The 22,517-nt window shown below is 43.5% G+C and overlaps 1 protein-coding gene across 1 annotated transcript in view; it reads right to left on the bottom strand.

Annotated features, from left to right (window-relative positions):
- Positions 1-17,525: 17,525 nt before the first annotated feature.
- Positions 17,526-22,517, bottom strand: part of ercc5 (excision repair cross-complementation group 5) — a 113,062-nt gene continuing 108,070 nt past the window's right edge. The window contains exons 26-27 of the mRNA XM_059646914.1: positions 21,736-21,821; positions 17,526-21,083 (exon numbers count right to left, since the gene is read on the bottom strand). Of these exons, the coding sequence (XP_059502897.1) occupies positions 20,565-21,083; positions 21,736-21,821 (605 nt within the window). The 3' untranslated portion in view covers positions 17,526-20,564. The remainder of the gene's footprint in view (positions 21,084-21,735; positions 21,822-22,517) is intronic.

Raw genomic sequence — 22,517 nt, 5'->3', positions numbered from 1 at the left:
TGCAACAGCTGCAAGTTGACAAGGTCACAGTTCCCAATGTCACATAATATCGACCCTAAATATGGCAGTGGAAGCTCTTAGATGGATCAGATTTCATTTATGAAAGCCTCTCTCTCTCTCTGTCTTTAACCAAGAACACTGAAATGAAATCATTGGACGCATCAAACAAATCTTCTGTTAAAAGATTTGACCATATTTTTAGTTTTAAAAACAGAAATTATCATTTTTCATTGCAATACCAAAGTTTGAAAACATCAATAATGAAAAATATCAAATAATTGTGTTGCATAAGATAACACTAACAAAATTGTGAAAGGATACAGAAACAGGGACCGTTGGGATTAGATACAAATCTTGGAGGGCAGCAGGACAATCTGAGAATCTGTTAAGAAAATCAAATGGGGATCTTTGGCTTTATTATCAGGGGTTTGCAATGAAAAGCTTGTTTCCATAGCACTATTTTGAATGGTTACTATCCAGGCTACCGCATTTCTCTGGCAATAGACAGTGCTGTAATGCTTTTCAACCATATCAGTGCTGAAAGCCACAGAGACTGCTCATGTCTGACCAATGCAGTCTCATCTCCCAGAAACGCTACCAAGTCTGTTTCTTTTATATATACCCTAGCTCCTCTAACACTGTCAGCAGAACATTGCTGTCTAGGTGGACCATGATAACTGGATCCTTCCCCTCCCTAACCAAATTCCTTTAGAGCCAGGGCAGATGTTTTAGCCCAAGCATAGACAAATTGTACAGAGCAAAATCTAATGACAGCAATGAGATAAGTGGCAAGGACATCTTTTGCACTGAGATGATAGATGTTGGCCAGCATACAAGATACTTCCATGGGGTCGTTTATGACCATCTGATAAAGCAGAGGAATCCCCCCATTAAATATCCTCTCCGAAAGGGGCACTTCAAACAATTGAACACCTTTTCAGTTCTTCCCTTGTGTGCTCCAGACTTTGGAATAACTCTGTACCCCTACTTTTAGGCTCAGAGGGCAGTTTGCTACCACTGGTAAGAGAATGATGCTTAACTTACATTTTTCTGTACTGCAGTACATTCTGAACTATTTCATTCTGTTGCACTATCTTGAGGTTTGGATGCTTTTGTGCACTTTTAGTGAGACCTGACAGAGTGGCAGGGCAGCTATATGGGTCAGGACTCCATAATGGCCAGTGCTGCCTCAGAGTCTACAACCCCAACATTTTATTTTGTGGCCCCACTTTGGGGCGCCCTGCTACATTGTGTCCATACATTCCCTCTCGTTGAGTGGCCAACCACCCAGGAGATTCCAGACTCTCCTGTAATTTGGAATCTCACTCTACATTCTGGCTCAGGCCTCATTGGGAGATGATTTGCCCTGGGCTCTCCTTCAGGTGATGATTCTGTACATGTGTTGAGTGCAGTGAGATTAGCAGTGCCTGCTCTGTGGATAGCCAGGGGTGTACGGTCAGAGCTCTAATATCAGAATTAGAAAAGGAAGCATGTCCCCAAACACACCCACACTCTCAAGCTCACCACTGTCATTCCAAACTGTTACCAACACTGCCTTCAGGTTGTGCATTACTCCACTTGCCTAACATCATTGCTCAGAAAGACAATGGAATCCTTCCAGAAAGATACAACAGAAAAATGTCTAGAAACATATTGAAAGTTAGCATAAAATCTAAAAAGGATGATCGTGTTTGACCTAGCATGAACAAATTTTGAAGAAGTAACAGAAGATAGATAACAGTAAATATTTGACTTTTCAACAGGCTTTCAGGAAATCATTCCGTATGAGACTTGGGAATCTGAAAGGAATTTCTAGCAAGCTGGTTACAAAACAAAAAACACAAGATAAGTTTTCAAGGCACTGATAGTGTGAAATGGTGATGCACAAGGTTTACTGCTGTGTAAGGTTCCCTCTGCTCAGGCATTCCATGCACTGCTCATTGCATTCAACACATTGGCTTCTACTGCTAGGCATTGACATTGGCTAGAGAACAATTTGGACAATGTTGCTGCTGAGACCACCACCATAGAAATGGTCAAATAGCAAAATCCTCACGTTCCCATGATGACAATGTCTTCTGTCAAAGGTGGAAAGAAAACTTTCAATAACTCCTCAATCGAGAATCACTGGTCATAGCTGATCCTGTCCAGTTTATTATGGTGTGTACAATCCAAGGATGGGCCACCATTGATGGGAAAGCTGTAACGAGCCATCAGGCAGGTAAGAAACAATGAAGCGGATCTATTCGAGGTCTTCACAGTTGGCAGGTTTCTGATAGTGTGAAGATTCCTTGTACCCTCTCCACTGAGTTAGGTAGAATAGGAACTCCAATGTCGAGCCTTTACCTCACCACTCCGACTTCAGGAATGTGGTCATTCTAACTATCTTCACAAATGGAGATAAATCATGCTGAGGAAACATTCAAGATATTTCTCTTGTCAATAACTGGGAATATTCTAACCCGTGTTGTCTTGTCACAGAAAGAATCCTGCTGAACACACACCTTGTCTTTAGACCTTTCAGACAAACCTCTGAAATGGTCTTAGCTGTCAAAAAAATCCACAAAAACTGTAATAAACAACAAGTATCAAACTATTTATATGCAGTGGCTATGAATGAGAGCCAACCATGAAGATTTTCTGCAATGTTTTAAAAGAAAACAAAATTGGTTTTATTGTCTGTAACAATTGATGCATTTTTTAAAAATGGCACAGATCTTCTACTCTCTAAACATTTGAAGACCAGACATTTAGCCAAGTTCACGTTGAGACCTTTTCGAATTGTGACACATTGACTCTTTGGGAATGTTCCTGGATGTTTGACATTTTAGCGAGCACGTTTCCTGCTCCTCAGGCCTTCCCAAAAATTCTCTGATTGTGAGTTAGAGCTGGAGATATTTCCACAGTACATTGTGGCATAGATAGCCACCAAAAGGTAGACAGAAAGATCTTGGTTGAACTGGTAAGTGACTATATATCTGCACCCCCCAAAACTCCCTGCTTTACCTCTTGACGGACTGTCCTCCCAATCCAATTCAACTACTTCCAGTTCTGAAGAAGGGTCATTGGGCTTGAGATGCTAACTCTGCTTTCTCTACACAGATGCTACCAGACCTGCTGACTTTTGCCTGCAATATGTGTTTTTGTGTTTCAGTTCTGTAGCATCTGCACTCCTGTGTTTTATTGCTATGCCCCCTGACATGACCGGCCAAGCCCCCACCACCTCACCACTCCCACAATGCATTCTGACATTTTTCACCAATGAACCACCTTCCTACTCGATCATCACAGCCAGCTGCCACCCGACCCACAATTTACCAACCTTATGCATTTACCCATTTATATCACCCACCTACCCACTACCATACCTACACATTCACTCATTCACCCATTCACTTTATGAACAACTTGGAGATGGATGTTGAAAGAAAAATCTCCAAATTAGCAGATCGTACAAAGCTAGGGTTAATAATGGATTGTGAAGATGATGCTGAGCAGCTTCAGAGGGTCATTAACAAGTTGGCTGTGGGCAGAACCTGGCAGTTGAATTTCAATTCAGAGGGATATGAGGTAATGCACTTTGGTAGAAGAAACATGCAGAGGTAGTACAGGCTCAATGGTACAGCTTTGAGGGGAGTCCAGGAGCAAAGGGACCTCGGGGTTCAAATGCGTAATTCTCTGAAGATGGCCAAACAAGATGAAACAATTGTTAGGAAGCTTATAGGATCCTTGAGTTTATAAATACAGGCACACAGTATAAAAGCAAGGAAGTGATGCTACATGTCTACAAATCATTGGTCAGACCACATTTGGAGCATTGTGTCCAGTTCTGGACACCTTATTTAAGGAAGGACCTTAAAGCTGTAGAGAGGGATCAAAGGATATTATCTGGAATGACACCAGGAATGAGGGATTTTAGATACAAAGAAAGATGAGAGAAATTGGGTTTATTCTCCTTGCAGCAGAGAAGAACAAGAGGTAACCTTATTGGGGTGTTAAAAATTATGAACAAATTGACAGGATAAAGAAAGATATTCTGTTTCCACTAGTTGGTATGTAATGAACTAGCTAGTATAATTTAAAAATTATCAGCAACAGAGCTAGGAGTGAGAGGAGGAGAAATTAATTAATGGTCCGTGCATTGAGTAAAGGAGTTGGGAGGTCATGTTGTGTCCGTACAGGACACTTTATCAGGCCACTTTTGGAATACTGAATTCAATTTTGGTCTGGGAGGTAGTAGGAACTGCAGATGCTGGAGAATCTGAGATAACAAGGTGTAGAGCTGAATGAACTCAGCAGGCCAAGCAGCAACATAGGAGCAGGAGAGCTGACGTTTTGGGCCTAGACCCTTCTTCAGGCCCGAAACATCAGCTTTCCTGCTCCTAAGATGTTGCTTGGACTGCTGTGTTCATCCAGCTCCACGCTTTGTTATCTCAGATTCTCCAGTATCTACAGTTCCTACTATCTCTGAAACAATTTATATCCCACTGTGAAGCCTATTCTAAGGATTTTCTGAAGAAGGGTCTAGGCCTGAAATGTCAGCTTTCCTGCTCCTATGATGCTGCTTGGCCTGCTATGTTCATCCAGCTTCACACCGTGTTATCTCTATCTTCAATTCCGGTCTCCCTGCTATGGGAAAGATGCTGTGAAAGTTGAAATGGTTCAGAAAAGATTTACAAGGATGTTGCCAGGGTTGGAGGGTTTGAGCTGAAGGAGAGCAGTTGAATAGGTTGGGGCTGTTTCCCCTGGAGCATCAGGGGCTGAGGGGCAACCTTATAGAGGTTCATGAGGGGCATAGATAGGGTGAATAGACAAGGTCTTTTTCCCGAGGTAGGGGAGTTCAAAACTAGAGGGCATATGTGAGAGGGGAAAGATATAAAAGGAACCTATGGGGCAACATTTTCACACAGAAGGTGGTGCTTGTATGGAATGAACTGCCAGAGGAAGTGGTGGAGGCTGGTACAATGACAACATTTAATAGGCATCTGGATGAGTATATGAAGAGGAAGGGTTTAGAAGGAATTGGTCCAAATGCTGGCAAGTGGGACTAGATTAGTTTAGGATATCTGGTCAGCATGGACGAGTTGGACCAGTGAGTCTGTTTCCATTCTGCACAACCCAATGACTCTGAATCTACTGACAGCGTTGTTGGGATTTGGAATGTGCTGCCTGGGGAGTGGCAGAGACCAATTCCATAGGAGGTTTCAAAAGACAACTGGATATATTTGAGGAGAAACTACTTATTGTTCAGTGCATTGTGTATAGGAGTTGGAAGGTTATGTTGCAGCTGTACAGGACATTGGTTTGGCCACTTTGAGAACAGTGTGTGCAATTCTGGTCTCCCTGCTGTAGAAGGATATTGTGAAACCTGAAATGGATGAATTCAGAGGGCTACGGAGTTAGGGTTGGAGAATGGGACTACCTGGGTAGCTCTTTCTAGAGCTGGTACAGACACAATGGGTCGAATGGCCTCATTCTGTGCTGTAAAATTCTCTGATTCTGTGATTTAAACAGTTATCGACTAAGACCAGAACAAAGCAGCCAATTACATGAAAAGTGGGTGTGGCTACTACTCAGATTCTCTTCATTGTTCTCTCTGTGGATTGAGATTGCCTTGGGGGGGAGTTTCCAAGTGTTATGGATTGGAAAGCTGGCATTTCTCAACACAGACAAGGTAACTTTCCGTAAAGAAGAATAAATCGCTAAGAAAACTCCGCAGACCTGGCAGCATCTGTGGAGAGAGAAACAAGGTTAACATTTCTGCTCCAATAATTAATCTTCAGAACACGTTCAGATTTCTGTCCAATCAGTATCAGACACAGTTTTTCCAGTAATATTCATAAACATTACACTGTTAAAAACAATGTTCCTATCCACATACATCCAACAGACTCATGTGTCCCTCCAGAAGGGTTTACAAGGGAGGAGTCCAGGTTAAATTCCTTAAGGGTGTCCACATTAAGTAAAACACATTCAAATTGTGCAGTTTTATGTTTTGGATTGTAGCAAGCCATCTTAAGTGATTATTTCCAGATTTTCTGCCAAGATGAGTTAAAGTCTTGACTGTCAATCTCTAGCATATTCTTTGAAGTCAGCAGCTGTTTTGGTTTATGTCGAAAGGTGCTAGATGCCACATTCGGTTTGTTACAAGCAGGTGGGTACATGTTTCCTAGAGACAGCACCATGAGTTCGTCTCTGTTACCCATTCATGGTCTGGCTCACACTATCTCTGGAAATGCAATGTATTTTTAACACAAAGGGATAGATTGCTACCACGTGGACTCCATTCACAAACTAACCAGTTACTAAATATGGTCATGATAAGTTGGGAATCCCTTCTCCCAGGACCATTGTTTATGGTGCTTAAACAGTCCGTGGGCCCTTCTTAGCCAGCAATCCTTTATCCAAAGTGGATGAGAGGAACAGCTCTCAATCTGCACACCCCTAAATAAATATCTGTGAGTAGTTCAGGGGAGGAGCAATTTACACTCATGGTGATTGATTGTCCTGGTGGGCATCTTTGAGCGAGCACAACTCCTTTCTGATGGGCTTGTAATTTGTGAGGTGAAGTTTAGGAACTGCTGTTTGTGTCAGTTAAAAATTACTGTTGTCAGTCTTTTTAAAATTCTCAGTAAAAACCGAAAGAACTGCGGATGCTGTAAATCAGGAACCAAAACAAAGTTGCTGGAAAAGCTCAGCAGGTCTGGCAGCATCTCTGAAGGAAAAAACAGAGTTAAAGTTTTGGATCCAGTGACCTTTCCTCAGAACTGGACCCTTCTGAGGAAGGGTCACTGGGCCCGAAACGTTAACTCTGTTTTTTGCCTTCCCAAATGCTGCCAGACCTGCTGAGCTTTTCCAGCAACTTTGTTTTGGTTTTTAAAATTCACCCTGTGTTTCTGCCAATCGGTAAACAAATTCATTTTTTATATAAAACATTGTTTTGCATTCACTTTAAATATTGTTCAGATGAACGGCTCAGCACCATAATGAAACTGACCACTGTAAATATAGATGATATATTTATGGATGGCTGCAGTGTTGTTCACTCTGTACCAGGCAAACTAGAACTTTTCAGTTCAGTACTTAATCCCTTCTTGAATGTTGCCAAAATAAAACTCATATTTCAACTTATACCTGGTTAGCCAGGTATTCAAACTCCCATGTGTTAAAGAAAAAACTCTGGAATATGTTGGCAGACACCACTTTCAAAAGGCCACCACTGATGGGCAGTTCCAACTCCAGAAAAGAAAATGTTGCAAAGACACTCTGAAGCATTAGTTGAACCCTGACAGCACGAACAGTAAGATAATAAAGTGTGAAGCTGGATGAACACAGCAGGCCAAGCAGCATCTCAGGAGCACAAAAGCTGATGTTTTGGGCCTGGACCCTTCATCAGAAAAGGGGGATGGGGAGAGGGTTCTGAAATAAATATGGAGAGGGGGGAGGTGGACTGAAGATGGATCGTGGAGAAGATAGGTGGAGAAGAGTGTATGGGTGGGGACGTAGGGAGGGGATAGGTCAGTCCACGGAGGACAAACAGGTCAAGGAGGCGGGATGAGGTTAGTAGGTAGGAGGTGGAGGTGCGGCTTGAGGTGGGAGGAGGGGATAGGTGAGAGGAAGAATAGGTTAGGGAGGCAGGGATGAGTTGGGCTGGTTTTGGGATACAGTGGGGGGAGGGGAGATTTTGAAGCTTGTGAAATCCACATTGATACCATAGGGCTGCAGGGCTCCCAGGCGGAATATGAGTTGCTGTTCCTGCAACCTTCGGGTGGCATCGTTGTGGCACTGCAGGAGGCCCAGGATGGACATGTCGTCTGAGAAATGGGAGGGGGAGTTGAAATGGTTCGCGACTGGGAGGTGCAGTTGTTTACTGTGAACCGAGAGTAGGTGTTGTGCAAAGCGGTCCCCAAGCCTCCGCTTGGTTCCCCTAATGTAGAGGAAGCCACAATGGTTACAGCAGATGCAGTATACCACATTGGCAGATGTGCAGGTGAACATCTGCTTGATATGGAAAGTCATCTTGGGGCCTGGGATAGGGGTGAGGGAGGAGGTGTGGGAGCAAGTGTAGCACTTGCTGCGATTGCAGGGAAAAGTGCCAGGTGAGGTGGGGGTGGAGGGGAGTGTGGAGCTGACAAGGGAGTCGCGGAAATAGTGGTCTCTCCAGAAGGCAGACAAGGGTGGGGGTGGAAAAATGTCTATGGTGGGGTGGGGTTGGATTGTAGTGTCAGAGGATGATGCGTTGTACCCGGAGGTTGGTGGGGTGGTATGTGAGGACGAAGGGGAATTCTCTTTTGGCGGTTATTGCGTGGGTGGGGTGTGAGGGATGTGTTGCGGGAAATGCGGGAGACACGGTCGAATGCGTTCTCGACCACTGTGGGGGGAAGGTGTGGCCCTCGAAGAACGAGGGCATCTGGGACGTGCGGGAGTGGAATGCCTCATCCTGGGAGCAGATGCGGTGGTGGCGGAGGAATTGGGAATAGGGGATGGAATTTTTGCAGGAAGGTGGGTGGGAGGAGGTGTAATGTAGGTAGCTGTGGGAGTCAGTGGACTTGAAATGGACATCGGTTTGCAGATGGTTGCCTGAGATGGAGACTGAGAGGTCCAAGAAGGTGAGGGATGTGTTGGAGACGGTCCAGGTGAACTTGAGGGTGGGCTGGAAGGTGTTGGTGAAGTGGATGAACTGTTCGAGCTCCTCTTGGGAGCATGAGGCAGCGCCGATAAAGTCATCAATGTAACGGAGGAAGAGGTGGGGTTTGGGGCCTGTGTAGGTGCTAAGGAGGAACTGTTCCACATAACCTACAAAGAGGGCTTCCTGTTCTGCAGGGGAGAGGTTGGAGTGGGTGAGAGGGGTGGAGAGGTTGAGGCGGTTAATGCCTCGACAGCAGTTGGAGATGAAGAGGTCGAGGGTGGGTCAGAGGCCTGGGGGTTGTGTCCAGGAGGAGGACTTGTGTTGGAGGCGGATGAAGAGGTCAGTGGAGGGGGGTTAGGCTCCCGGTCAAAGAAGTAAGCGTGGAGGCGAAGGCAGCGGTAAAACTGCAGTAATAGCGAGTTTTGAGAAGATTTGTAGCTTTATAATTGCAGTAATAATTGCAAGGAGCTCATTACCAATGCCTCAAAACAGCAACAACTTGCTCATCAAGTTAAGCCACATTCTGAATCACAATGTCTTAACAATAAGCCAGAATGACAACGGAAAAAGAGAGCAATGGGAGAACATTCTGGATTCTAGATCCTATGGCCTCGCGAGATGTCTTACCCCGATGTGCCTGTGGGTCAAGAATTGGAGCTGCTCACTCACGTGAAGATTGTCACAGATTACACGACACCAGGTCATAGTCCAATGGGTTTCTGTGAAAACACAAGCTTTTGGAGCCTTACTCCTTCTTCAGGTGTCAGAGAGTGAGGAAGTGTCAGACACAGAGTTTGTCAGTAAAAGGTCAAAGGTTCACACTATTGATGAGGATGCAGAACAAATCTGAGATGCTGTTCAATTTTTAATCAGTTCGAAGGTTTTAATTAGTATGTATATGTAATTCCCTGAATTCCTTTGAAGTTACTGTCCTGAGAGAACTAAAGGTTTAATCAGTGTGAAGAAGAGGTGACAGTTTAGGTCGGACAGTGCATGTTAGGTTATGAGGTTTTGTTTAGAATCTGTTCATGTGTTGTTTGGAGTCAGACTGGCTTTATTTCTAATGAAGGAATTCATAAAACCAACATTGATTGACTCCCTATAAGTTGTGTGCTTTTTGAACAAAATAGAATGTATCCACAAATACAAATTCACCCCATAGATTCGTGTGTGTGTGTTTATGTGTGTGCATGAGGGTGTGTGTGTGTGTGTGTGTGTGTGTGTGTGTGTGTGAGTTTATGTGTGTGGGTGTGAGTCTGTGTGTGTGTTTATGTGTGTGTGCGTTTATGTGTGTGCGTGAGGGTGTGTGTGTGCGTGAGGGCGTGTGTGTGAGTATATGTGAGTTTATGTGTGTGTGTCTGTGTGTACGTTTATGTGTGTGTGTATGTGTGTGTGAGTGTGTGAGGAGGGTGTGAGTGTAGTGTGTGTGGGTGTATGTTGTTTGTGTGTGTGCGCGTGTGTGTGGGTGGAGGGTGTGGGTGTGTGTGTGAGTGTGTGTGCATGTGAATTTGCGTATTTGTGTGTGGGGGGTGTGGCTGTGTGAGTGTTTGGGTGTGTGTGTGCGTGAGGGAGTGTGGGTGTGTATATAAGGGTGCCTGGGCGTGTGTGTGAGGGAGTGTGTGTGTGTGTGTGTCGGTGTGTGCGCGAGGGAGTATGGGTGAGTATATAAGGGTGTGTGGGCTTGTGTGTGAGGGAGTGGTGTGTGTGTCGGTGTGTGTGAGGGAGTGTGGGTGTGTGTGTGTGTGTATGAGGGAGTGTGAGCGCGTGTGTGTATGAGGGAGTGTGGGTGTGGGTGTGAGGGTGTGTGTGTGAGGGAGTGTGTATGTGAGCGAGTGTGTGTGTAAGGGAGTGTGGGTGTGGGTGTGAGGGTGTGTGTGTGAGGGAGTGTATATGTGAGCGAGTGTATGTGTGAGGGAGTGTGGGTGTGGGTGTGAGGGTGTGTGTGTGAGGGAGTGTGTATGTGAGCGAGTGTGTGTGTGAGGGAGTGTGGGTGTGGGTGTGAGGGTGTGTGTGTGAGGGAGTGTGTATGTGAGCGAGTGTGTGTGTGAGACGGAGTGTGGGTGTGGGTGTGAGGGTGTATGTGTGAGGGAGTGTGTATGTGAGCGAGTGTGTGTGTGAGGGAGTGTGGGTGTGGGTGTGAGGGTGTATGTGTGAGGGAGTGTGTATGTGAGCGAGTGTGTGTGTGAGACAGAGTGTGGGTGTGGGTGTGAGGGAGTCGTGGGTGTTTGTGTGGCAGAGTGTGACTGTGTGAGTATGTGTGTGATGGTGTGAGGGTGTGTGTGAGGGAGTGTGGGTGTGTGTGAGAGAGTGAGTGTGTGTGTGTGTGTGTGTGTGTGTGTGTGTGTATGTGTGAGGGAGTGTGGATGTGCAGGTGTGTGTGTGTGGGTGTATATGAGGGAGTGTGTGGGTGTGTGTGAGCGAGTGTGTGTGGGTGTGTGTGTGTGGGTGTGAGGGAGTGTGGATGTGCAGGTGTGTGTGTGTGTGGGTGTATGTGAGGGAGTGTGTGGGTGTGTGTGAGGGAGTGTGTGTGTGTAGTGTGTGTGGGTGTGGGTGGGATGTGTGTATGAGTGTGTGAGGGAGTGTGGGTGTGTGTGTGTGAGGGATTGTGGTTGTGTAGGTGCGTGTGTGGTGTGGGATGTGTGTGTGAGGGAGTGTGTGTGAGAGTGTGTGTGTGTGGGGTGGGATGTGTGAGGGAGTGTGTGTGAGTGTGTGAGGGAGTGTGATTGTGTATGTGAGGAAGAGTGGGTGTGTAGGTGTGTGTGTGGGGGTGTGTGTATGGGTGTGTGAGGGAGTGTGTAGGTGTGTGTGTGAGGGAGCGTGTGTGTGTATGTGAGGGAGTGTGTGTGTGTAGGTGAGGGAGAGTGGGTGTGTAGGTGTGTGTGTGAGGGAGAGTGGGTGTGTAGGCGTGTGTGTGGGGTGGGATGTGTGTGTGAGCGAGTGTGTGTGTGAGACGGAGTGTGGGTGTGGGTGTGAGGGTGTATGTGTGAGGGAGTGTGTATGTGAGCGAGTGTGTGTGTGAGGGAGTGTGGGTGTGGGTGTGAGGGTGTATATGTGAGGGGGTGTGTATGTGAGCGAGTGTGTGTGTGAGACAGAGTGTGGGTGTGGGTGTGAGGGAGTTGTGGGTGTTTGTGTGGCAGAGTGTGACTGTGTGAGTATGTGTGTGATGGTGTGAGGGTGTGTGTGTGAGGGAGTGTGGGTGTGTGTGAGAGAGTGAGTGTGTGTGTGTGTGTGTGTGTGTGTGTATGTGTGAGGGAGTGTGGATGTGCAGGTGTGTGTGTGTGGGTGTATATGAGGGAGTGTGTGGGTGTGTGTGAGGGAGTCTGTGTGGGTGTCTGTGTGTGGGTGTGAGGGAGTGTGGATGTGCAGGTGTGTGTGTGTGGGTGTATGTGAGGGAGTGTGTGGGTGTGTGTGAGGGAGTGTGTGTGTGTAGTGTGTGTGGGTGGGTGTGGGTGGGATGTGTGTATGAGTGTGTGAAGGAGTGTGGGTGTGTGTGTGTGAGGGATTGTGGTTGTATAGGTGCGTGTGTGGTGTGGGATGTGTGTGTGAGGGAGTGTGTGTGAGAGTGTGTGTGTGTGGGGTGGGATGCGTGAGGGAGTGTGTGTGAATGTGTGAGGGAGTGTGTTTGTGTATGTGAGGAAGAGTGGGTGTGTAGGTGTGTGTGTGGGGGTGTGTGTATGGGTGTGTGAGGGAGTGTGTAGGTGTGTGTGTGAGGGAGCGTGTGTGTGTATGTGAGGGAGTGTGTGTGTGTAGGTGAGGGAGAGTGGGTGTGTAGGTGTGTGTGTGAGGGAGAGTGGGTGTGTAGGTGTGTGTGTGGGGTGGGATGTGTGTGTGAGTGTGTGAGGGAGTGTGTGTGAGAGTGTGTGTGTGGGGGGTGGGATGTGTGAGGGAGTGTGTGAGTGTGTGAGGGAGTGTGTGTGTGCATGTGAGGGAGAGTGGGTGTGTAGGTGTGTGGGTGGGGGTGTGCGTGTGGGTGTGTGTGCAAAGTACAATGCAGATCAATTTCTTTAAATCCTGGACGTAAGGTGCCACACCGCACTTGCACTTTATGACAAACGTTCTGTGGCACTTATAGGTCAAATGATTCTTTTTTAAATGTAGGTTCCGGCCTCTCATTGCACTACTGCAGGAGTGAGTTGGATTGTAGCATTTCCCCATTGATCCTCTGTGGCAGCTGCCCCAAAGCTGTACTGTATCCCTGAACATGTAGCACAGGACATTCATGTACAAACCTGCAATACTCAGGCGCTGATAACTTTATGCACTGGAAGACTAGTGCATAGAGAATCTATCACTGAGCTAATGATCCTTCAGTGACAGTAGATGTGTGCCTCATGGTACATCACAGGCAACACCCATGGAACACTGTGAGCTCGATTGCAGGGCTGTTTAAAACGTGTCTCAACAATAACTGCATCTCTTTGAGGACCTGTTTTGCAAAGAAAAATTCCAGAAGGTGGTAGGGTCAGTTCTTCCCCACCTTGAAGACAGCTTGAAACGACAGCAAGAATCTAGAAGGATTTGGTGTCGAGGTCCCTTCTCACCATTAGTCAAGCTACATGTCAGTGTTTTGTTCTGTGGATGAGGCACTTTGTCAAACCCACAACCTGCTTAACGAACCATCCAATCCATCACCTTTTCCCACAAGCCCTCAAGAATCTCCCAGACAGTGACTGTATGGTAGACTTGTGACATTTAGTGTTTTTATGCATAAACCTTTCCCCAAGGGATACGTTTTACGTCATGATCCAATTCACTTGAGTGTTCCATGGCAAAATGGCCAGTCCCATTGTTTACAATATAGAGGGCAGAGATCTCCTCAGCACAGACTGACACTTGGTATCGGTGTTCTTATGGCTATCTAGTTGATGGCTTATGTTAATATTTTGGAGCTAAGTTTCACATCTGGGAATATAAAATTGTAAAAATAATGTAACAAAAATGCTGGACTTCTTTCATTGCCAAAACATCTAAGAAGACAGTTCTAAAGGTGATCTGTGCTTGTTTAAGAAAGAGTTAGACCTATAAATGATGGAGAACGGAGGGATTAAATATCTGCGAATCTTGTAGTAATGGCAGTCCAGAGTTAGACCATAAGACATAGGAGTGGAAGTAAGGCCATTCGGCCCATCAAGTCCACTCCACCATTTAATCATGGCTGATGGGCATTTCAACTCCACTTACCCGCACTCTCCCCATAGCCCTTGATTCCTTGTGAGATCAAGAATTTATCGATTTCTGCCTTGAAGGCATTTAACGTCCCGGCCTCTACTGTGTGCCGTGGCAATGAATTCCACGGGCCTACAACTCTCTGGCTGAAGAAATGTCTCCTCATTTCTGTTCTAAATTTACCCCCTCTAGTTCTAAGGCTGTGCCCACGGGTCCTAGTCTCCCCACCTACCGGAAACAACTTCCCAGCGTCCACCCTTTCTAAGCCATGCATTATCTTGTAAGTTCTGTCTTGGGAGAAGGTTAAGCTAATTCAAAAACAATCAATGAATTCCAAAAAGTTGTGAAACTAATTAACTACATCAGATCAAAGAAGGAATTGCAAATGTGCCTGACAATTAATCTAAAAGCAGGTTTGAGGATAGCCAGAGTAGACTGTATCATTAGAAAGGGTGATAATGGGAACTGCAGATGCTGGAGAATCCAAGATAACAAAGTGTGGAGCTGGATGAACACAGCAGGCCAAGCAGCATCTCAGGAGCACAAAAGCTGACGTTTCGGGCCTAGACCCTTCATCATTAGAAAGATGGTTTGTGCTTTAGGAAGTTCTCCAATTTAAAGTTTTTGGATGTTGGCTGAGTCAATTACAGTTTGGACTTAATGTAGTGTGCATCTCTAAAAGAGCTTGTCAAAATAAATCGTGTTGTTGATGCCCTGACTGTAAGCAGAGTGAAAAACGAACTTCATTCTTGGCAATAGATAACAAAGTGGAGAGCTGAATGAAAACAACAGGCCAAGTAGCATCAGGGGTGCAGGAAAGCTGACGTTTCGAGCCCAGGCGCTTCTTGTGTACAGACAGCTTGTTAAAGGCATCCACAGGGTAAGGGTGATGATGGTTAGGTTAGTGCAGAGGTGATCACCATAGAACGGAAGTGGGGAATAGGCCAGACCCGGCAAATTCAGATTGTGTTCTGACTCTTAAAGGGATAAAGAACAGAGCATCACCTTTCCTGCAATTTACTTTAGTTCCAAAGGGGAAATTAAACTGGGTCACAGATGTTCATTAGTTTACAAACTGAAGGCAGAGCTGAGCAAAAGATGACAATATCACCCAGTACATTAAGAGGCTTTGACCTGACTACCAGCAACTCTCTGGGATTTTCAGCTGTCTCTTCCCGGCTGATTTTTCATGTGTAACGCTTAGAGAGAATTGCACTGTTGGAGGTGGCTTGTTTTGATGAAACGTCAAACTGGTGCACTGGTTACACTGCTGGAGGATGTAAGTAATCCATGACATATTCAGAGTAGATGGGGTTTCCTTGGTGGGCTGACATTTATCCTTGAAAATACATTACTAAAATAGACTAACTGGTTACTAATGCATTGCTGTTTATGGGGCTTTGCAAATGGCTCACCATAATTCCTTACATTGCAACATTGAAAGTGAATACTTGGGATATGAACCAAGCTTTTAAAGAGTGCCTTATAAATGCGAGTTATTTTCTTGTCTCATACCAATTTAATCATTGCTCTCAGCTTGTCTCAACTACATGCCATTTATGAAGCAGTAATTTCACCACTTAGAACAGATGGCTCCCCATAACTTATATCATCATTGCATATCCTGGACAAATACACACTTTCCCACATTATATCTCATCAGCTAAACATTTGCCTGTTCACTCAACCCTAGAATTTGGCATCTGCTCCTTAGAGAAAGATCTGGTCTTAACCTGCTCTGACTAAGTCTGTGGTGGGAAGGTTTCAGAATAGACTTTCTCCCCTACTGCCCTTAAGTGGACAAACAATGGTACTTTGCCTGAGGTGGACAATACATCAGAAATTAGAATTGAGGCTCTTAGGTGCAGGCTCCCATGTGCAAAGCCCACTCAGTGGCAGCTGGAGAGACACTGGATTGGGAGCGAAGGATTGTCTGCTGAGAACCAGGCCTATCCTTGCTACTAACCCTCTTCCCCTACTGTCTTGTGACAGCAGCCCCATACCCTACAACTTGCTCTCAGTTGTGGTGCAGTCTGTAGCTGATCCTTAGCCTTTCCGAGGCCGTGCAGTGCAGGAACCTCGCACAGGTGCTGCCTGTTGGCAGCTGTCCGGGCAGTGCAGGATTTCTGAAGCCCCTCTCACTGGGGGTCCTGGATCCAGAAAAGGCTGTCACTGGCTATCTAAACACCCAGAACAGACTTCAAACTGCTGGGCCTTTGACAAAGGAAATGACACAGGGCTTTGTGAGATAGCTCTGCACAGGTCTAATGGGAAGTAGGGCTTCTTCTGTACTGTATGACTTTATGGCTCCTGCCAGCTTACCGTCAGTGGGCACAATCTTTTGTCATCCTTTATGAACCCTTCACAGATTACTTTCCAACTATATCTTTGCGATGTCAACGAATGTGTCTATATATGCTTACTCCCTTCATACAAGTAACAAATATCGATTGTTAATAATTGAAGCTCCTGATTTTATTTGGCATCCCACTAGTTAGAGTTTGCTAACCTGAAAAGTGTCCATTTATCCCAGGTTTCAGGTTTGTATTTGTTAACTGATCCTTTATCCATGCTAACATATTAAATATATCGTCCTGATGCCATGTTTCATGTGACACCTTATTATATACTTTTTGGAAATCAAAATACACATTGATTGGGTCCTTATCATTCAGCCTGCTTGTTACATTCTAAGGTGACACAGATCATTTTGTAAGCACAGTGTAGAGCTGGATGAACACAGCAGGCCAGCATCAGAGGAGCAGATCCTAAGATGCTGCTTGGCCTGCTGTGTTCATCCAGCTTCACACTTTGTTATATAGGATTCTCCAGCATCTGCAGTTCCTATTATCTCTGATATAATTTGTAAATGTGTTTGCTTTCCATAAACCCATGTTAACTTTGTCTGATTGTAGTACAATGTTCTATATATCCCATTACAGCTTTCTTAATGATCATTTCCAGCATATTTCTACTGACAGATGTTTGGCTACATGGTCTACAGATTCCTGCTTCTCTCTCCCTCCTCTCTTGAATAGAGGTGTTACATTTACTGCTGGGATCTATAATAAATTGGAGTGTTGCAAAAGTGCAAATCAGTGCAAACACTATCTTTCTTTCGATGACTGATTATGCTTATACTGGACAGACTTTGAAACAGACCCAAGCAGTTCATAAATAGCAACTGTTACAGGCTAATCTTCAGTCTGAGAAACTGATGATTACACTAATTTGAAATTCACCAGAGCACTCTGCAGGACTTTCTCTCTTAAAAGAGGAATTTGTCATCCACCGGATACATGGGGCAAATCACAACCACAGGAATATGACCTCTGTGTACAACTGGGCTGTAAGTATCTTTTGTTAGGACCTGCTGTGGAAAAAATTGAAGACTGCTTGGTGGTTTCCACGTTATCTTCAACTTGGACATCTTCTATTTATATATTCACTGTCTTCCAAAACTGCATCTTCATCTTACGTCAGAAGAACCAATTAGATTAGCTGGCTCATCTAATTGATATTTAACAAACACATGCATTTTCAGATTGACTATGACACATGGCGTAAAATTTCATAAATATTTCAAACAGTTACATTTATCAGTAAATATATTGTGAAATAATTTAATATGGGACAGTAATAATAATTTTAAAGATTTACAGTTTAGGTTTTATTCAATAAATACCCAACATGGAAACAATTTATTTTATTAATGTATAAAAGACTGATATTTTTGCCCCTAAACTCAGTTAGAAATAGGGATTACATTTCATTTTCTTCAAAATAGCTCCTCACCAAACCTATAAACAAATAAAGTAGTGAAAATATTAAGAAAAACATGCTTAAGACCTTCATCTTGAAAACTGTGTTTGATATTCAAATATTCTCACCTGTTATAATTTTATTTAGAAGGAAAAGTTACATGTTGATGCTTCTGTGCAAGATTTTATATAATTTATTTTATCACGATCACTCATGTTTTTATTGATAATTCAAATTTTTCCATTATGCGGTCTTATAATACTAATTTATTTGTTTCATGTTCATTTTTAATCAGAAGAGAAACGTTTAAAAGAATGAATGAAACATCTTCATAAAGTTAATTGCATTGCATTCAGCAACGATAGTCAATCTTTTCCAAAATTTGGGATTACACAATTTTTAATAACAGTGAAGGAGTGGTTTGCGCCTAAGCCTGAGCTTGTTACACAAATTGTGTTTTACCTTTGAAAAGCTAATTTTTTTTTGCTACATGAAGCGCAGAAACCGGTAATAATCAATCTAATTACGATCCACACCCAGGTTGAACTAAATGAATAAGTCAATAAGCAATCTTTCACTAATGCTGTGGTTCACAATGAAATGTAATCATTTATTTCCGGTCAGAGATATTCACTTTCCAATGTCACTCTGCGTTTGTGGAGTGTTGCTCAAATCCATCACAATTGATTATAACAAGTGGAAATTAGCATCTTTCCCCATTGGGAATAAGTTATTTTTTGGCTGAGCAACAACCTCTGGTCCATGATAAACATGAGTATAGACTTTTTAAAAAAAAACCTATTTTGCTCTGAACTGAAACAGGTATGAAACACCTTAAACAAATAAGCTTTTGTGCTCCTAAAATGCTGCTTGGCCTGCTGTGTTCATCCAGCTCCACACTTTGTTATCTTTGATTTGCCAGCATCTGCAGTTCCCATTATCACTGATCACAAAATAAACCAACATGCTCAGCCAACATCACTGCTGTTTCACTGAGATTCTAAAACTAGCAGGGAGCAAAATAAAAGCTGTTGCACTAATGTTGCACTTAGCCCATTGCATTTTCAGAAACCTTATAGGGATTTTTGCCTTTAATTGCTACTAGCAACAAGTTTATGTCTAATTACAACATATCTGCATAAAATACATTGTTTAAACACAAAAAAACTACTTTTTTTCTTCTTTTGTTCTCTTAGTAATTAGCACCAACCATACCCAAGTGGTTGGGTACACTACTAATTAGCTAATGCCATTGTGTCAAGTGGCTGCATTGAACGCAAGAGAACTCAAAGGCAAAGTATATGATTCCATATCATCTAATCTCTAAATTGCAAAATGGGTGGGGAAGGTAGGGGAGTGTGAGCATTTAGTGGAGGAGGAAAGCAGGGGCAGAAAAGTATCAAAGGGAGGGGCAGTGCTGGCTCCCCACATCTTGGTGGGTCTAGGCTTTCCAGGAGCATTGCTGCAGGACTCGGGAGCATATGTGAGCATGGCGGTGCATCGAAATGACAAGTGATTAGAAGGTTAGGGGTATGGTTGCAGTCTGAGTGAAGATATTTTGCCCAGCTCACTCACCGAGCAGCAGACTAGAGTGAAAGAAGTTCATGCAATTCACTATTCAAGGCTCCAAACACTCCTGGCTAAGTAGTGAAGATGGAAGGAAGGGTGGGTATACCTTCTATAATTAAACAGGAAGGTGCTGCAAGAAGGGGAGGTGGGGCTGAAAGATGGGTGGAGAAGTGCTAGGACTGACGCAGTAAAGCATCAGTGGGTCACATTGGAAATGGTCCATGAGAGGGTTGGGGAAGCTACGTTTAATGGTGGCATCACATTGGAGGTGATAGACAAGCAGAGAATGATCCTTTGAATGTTGGGTTGGAGGGGTACAAACTGAGATCAAAGGGAACGTTAATGGACTTTGGAGGCAGGGCAGGGGTGTAAGCAGAAATGTGAGAAATGGGCTAGACACAGCTGATCACCCTGCGAACCAGGTGGGATCAGCCATCACTGGAACAGATATAAAATGAGATGAAGGAAGTGGGAGAATCGAATTGACTCTTCAGAAGAAGCAGAATGAGAACCCTGGACCTACCTTTTTTTTTAAATAAACTAACACGTATTCTCCCAAGTATCTACTGAAATTACACTAAACTATCATTTCTCAACTCTTTATTGTTGCTAAAGTTTAGCAGAACAGCCGGCCTCATCTTTTTTTAAGAAGGGGAAATCTTCAGTCTCTGGCATCACCTCAAAGCAAAATCAGAAAACTTTGACCAGTGTTACGTTTGTTATGTTTTGTAAGTTAATTTGTAGAATTTTTTAAATCTACAGATGCAAATAGGGACACAGGATGGTAGGCAGGATTACATTGGCTATTCAATGTGGAACCTAATCTAATGATATCACCATTTTGGCATTGGTTCTGAGAAACAGACGTGTAGAAGACCACAATAATACGTTGTCTTTTGAAAGATCACATAGAAAGTGACGATAAGTTGATTTGTCTACAGATTACTGTTTATGGTACACATTTAAAAGTACATATATAGATACAAAGTTTTAACATATTTGTTCAAAGGCAGACTCTGTTGCTCACGATTTTGCTTTCGGTAAAGCCGAAAGATATCTTTAATCTACACTTATAACACATGAAATTTATTATTTTTTGCACTTGCACATAGAAAAATTTACCACTCATTCATAATTATAGCTTTCTCAGCAGTCGTACAAGATCAATAGTCGAGGCAATTTTAGCACTGTAGAAGTTTCAAGTTGCTCTACAGAGGATAAATTAGAGTTAATTTAACTAACTCGTAGGCACTTTAAAGCAACTTAGGAACAAGGCTTTAGCCTGTGTCTGGTGTGTCACACTAAATTCACAGAAGTTAGAAGAGCTTTGAACAGAGATAAATCTTTGAATATTTGCCTTTTAAAAAAAGGGAAGCAATTGGAAATTTGGCGTGAAACAATTATAGTTGCCGAAAGTGCACCTGGAAGCATCATCTGCTTAAGTTCCCAACTTTTTTCTTTGTTTAGTTTTAACCTTTCGTCTCTTTTCAAACACAGGTCTAGCTGTTATCATAATATTATCATCACTCTCATCACTTGAACTGCTGCTCATTTTGGTGGTCTTGTCCTTTGCTGGAGTTTTCTTATGCAAATTCATAACTTTGGAATGTTTTGGTTTAAATTCATAATTGTCTATTTCAGAGTCATCAGATATTTTCGATAAATTTATGGGTCCAATAAAACCTCCTCCGGAAGGCTGCCCTGGAGATTTCCTTTTTCCATGTGGTATTTGAGAATTACGTGACCTGCCTTTGACTCCAGATGCTCCCTGCTGGCTTTTCCCTTCACCTGCTGAATTACTGGCTGCTTCTGTTATCCCAGGACTTTCCTGAGTCTCTGTTAAAGCTTCTTGTTCTTTCCTCAACATACAGGTCACAGCCCTGCGAAGCCTCTGGCTTTTTATTACTTGCTTCTCGTGCTGTTCTATTCTGAAGAAGGAATCAATGCGTGACTGGGACTGCAAAGGAAATAAGCCATTAGAACACGCCACAAAAAATGAGTACGAAGCTCAACCTTCTAAAATTAGTTCAAAATATAAAATCACAGATCTAAGTGGCAGTATTTTCTCCCTGAGATGTATTCCAAATGAAAGCTCCCGACCAGCCTAGATGGCAGTGAACACAAGATACCCATCTCTATCAAACTGGCCTATAGCGTATTACTTTACACTCATACCACTCTGCTTGAAGAAAGATGTGTCTGCTGTTTTTACTGTTCATGGCACAAATTTCTACACTTTTCTTTCTCGAATAAACTTGTCAAATTAGATCTGACCACAGATATGGTCAAATGTATTTTTCACTGTTACCAACAGGTAGGAGATCCAACATGAAGATATTACTAACATCAGAAGCATTGTTTTTAAATATCAGTGGATCTTGGAGGAAGCTGCTTCACTTGGATGCCATGACAGAAGATGATATTATGTTTCAGCACTAGATTAATAATTGAAAACCAGTTGCAAAGAATTGTGTTGGGATGTACTGTTACACATGACCCCTTTTGAGGTTCATTAAAAAGTTAGCTTACTTATATTATCCGAGCGATTAACACACAAACACACTCAATGTGACGATCAATAATGAAATACTGAAACTGTAAAGACTGACCTGTTGGGCATTGATTTGCTTCATGACAGGTAAAAGAACTTCATCAGTCTTCTTCCTGGTCCAGCCAAAACGGTTCTCACAAAATTTGCCAAAAGTTAAAGATGTATTTTATGAAGTGAAGAATATTGTTAAATAGGAATGTGACAAATTATTAATGCACGGGTTAACTGAAAGAACTTTGTGTCTGTGATTTTCTTAATATTGCCCATATTTTCCTCAGTCTATAAAACTTTCAAGCCCAGCTTGTGTTAACTATGATAATACTGGCCAGTTTGTGTTTTGAACTAAGTAAACTTGTAAGTGAGGGATGCTCTAGGAAGCTGTGGTAGACTTGAGTGTTACAAATAAATCTCATCCTGTTCAGTTCTCTATTCAGATTGTGGCAGTTCTCCTGAAATTTTTAAACACAAGACACAAAGACCATGGGAGCTGGTATCCCACTGTAATTACAGAAATTACAAAATCAGGCTCAAGAGACTGCAAGACGGTCAAAGGGGATGATCTTGGGGTAACTGTCCTTGATAGTTTCAGACGACCCTCAGAAAAGGGCCACTTTTGTATGATATCAACCCACTTAATAAAACAGCCTCCACCCTCAGCACTGGCAAAATTCAGACTGACGGGGGAAAATGCCTTTTTGTAGCTATTAATTTACTAAGATGTCATAGCTCCAAGGGTGGGATGTGATGTGGTGCCATTCAGTTGGGGTTCTTCTCCCTTGGAGATGTTGAGCTTTGAATGTTGTTGGAGCAGAACTCATTCAGGCAAATGAAAAGTATACC

The sequence above is a fragment of the Stegostoma tigrinum genome, chromosome 6 (genome assembly GCF_030684315.1).
Source record: "Stegostoma tigrinum isolate sSteTig4 chromosome 6, sSteTig4.hap1, whole genome shotgun sequence".
NCBI lineage: Eukaryota > Metazoa > Chordata > Chondrichthyes > Orectolobiformes > Stegostomatidae > Stegostoma > Stegostoma tigrinum.
This window is presented reverse-complemented; position numbering and strand designations above follow the sequence as displayed.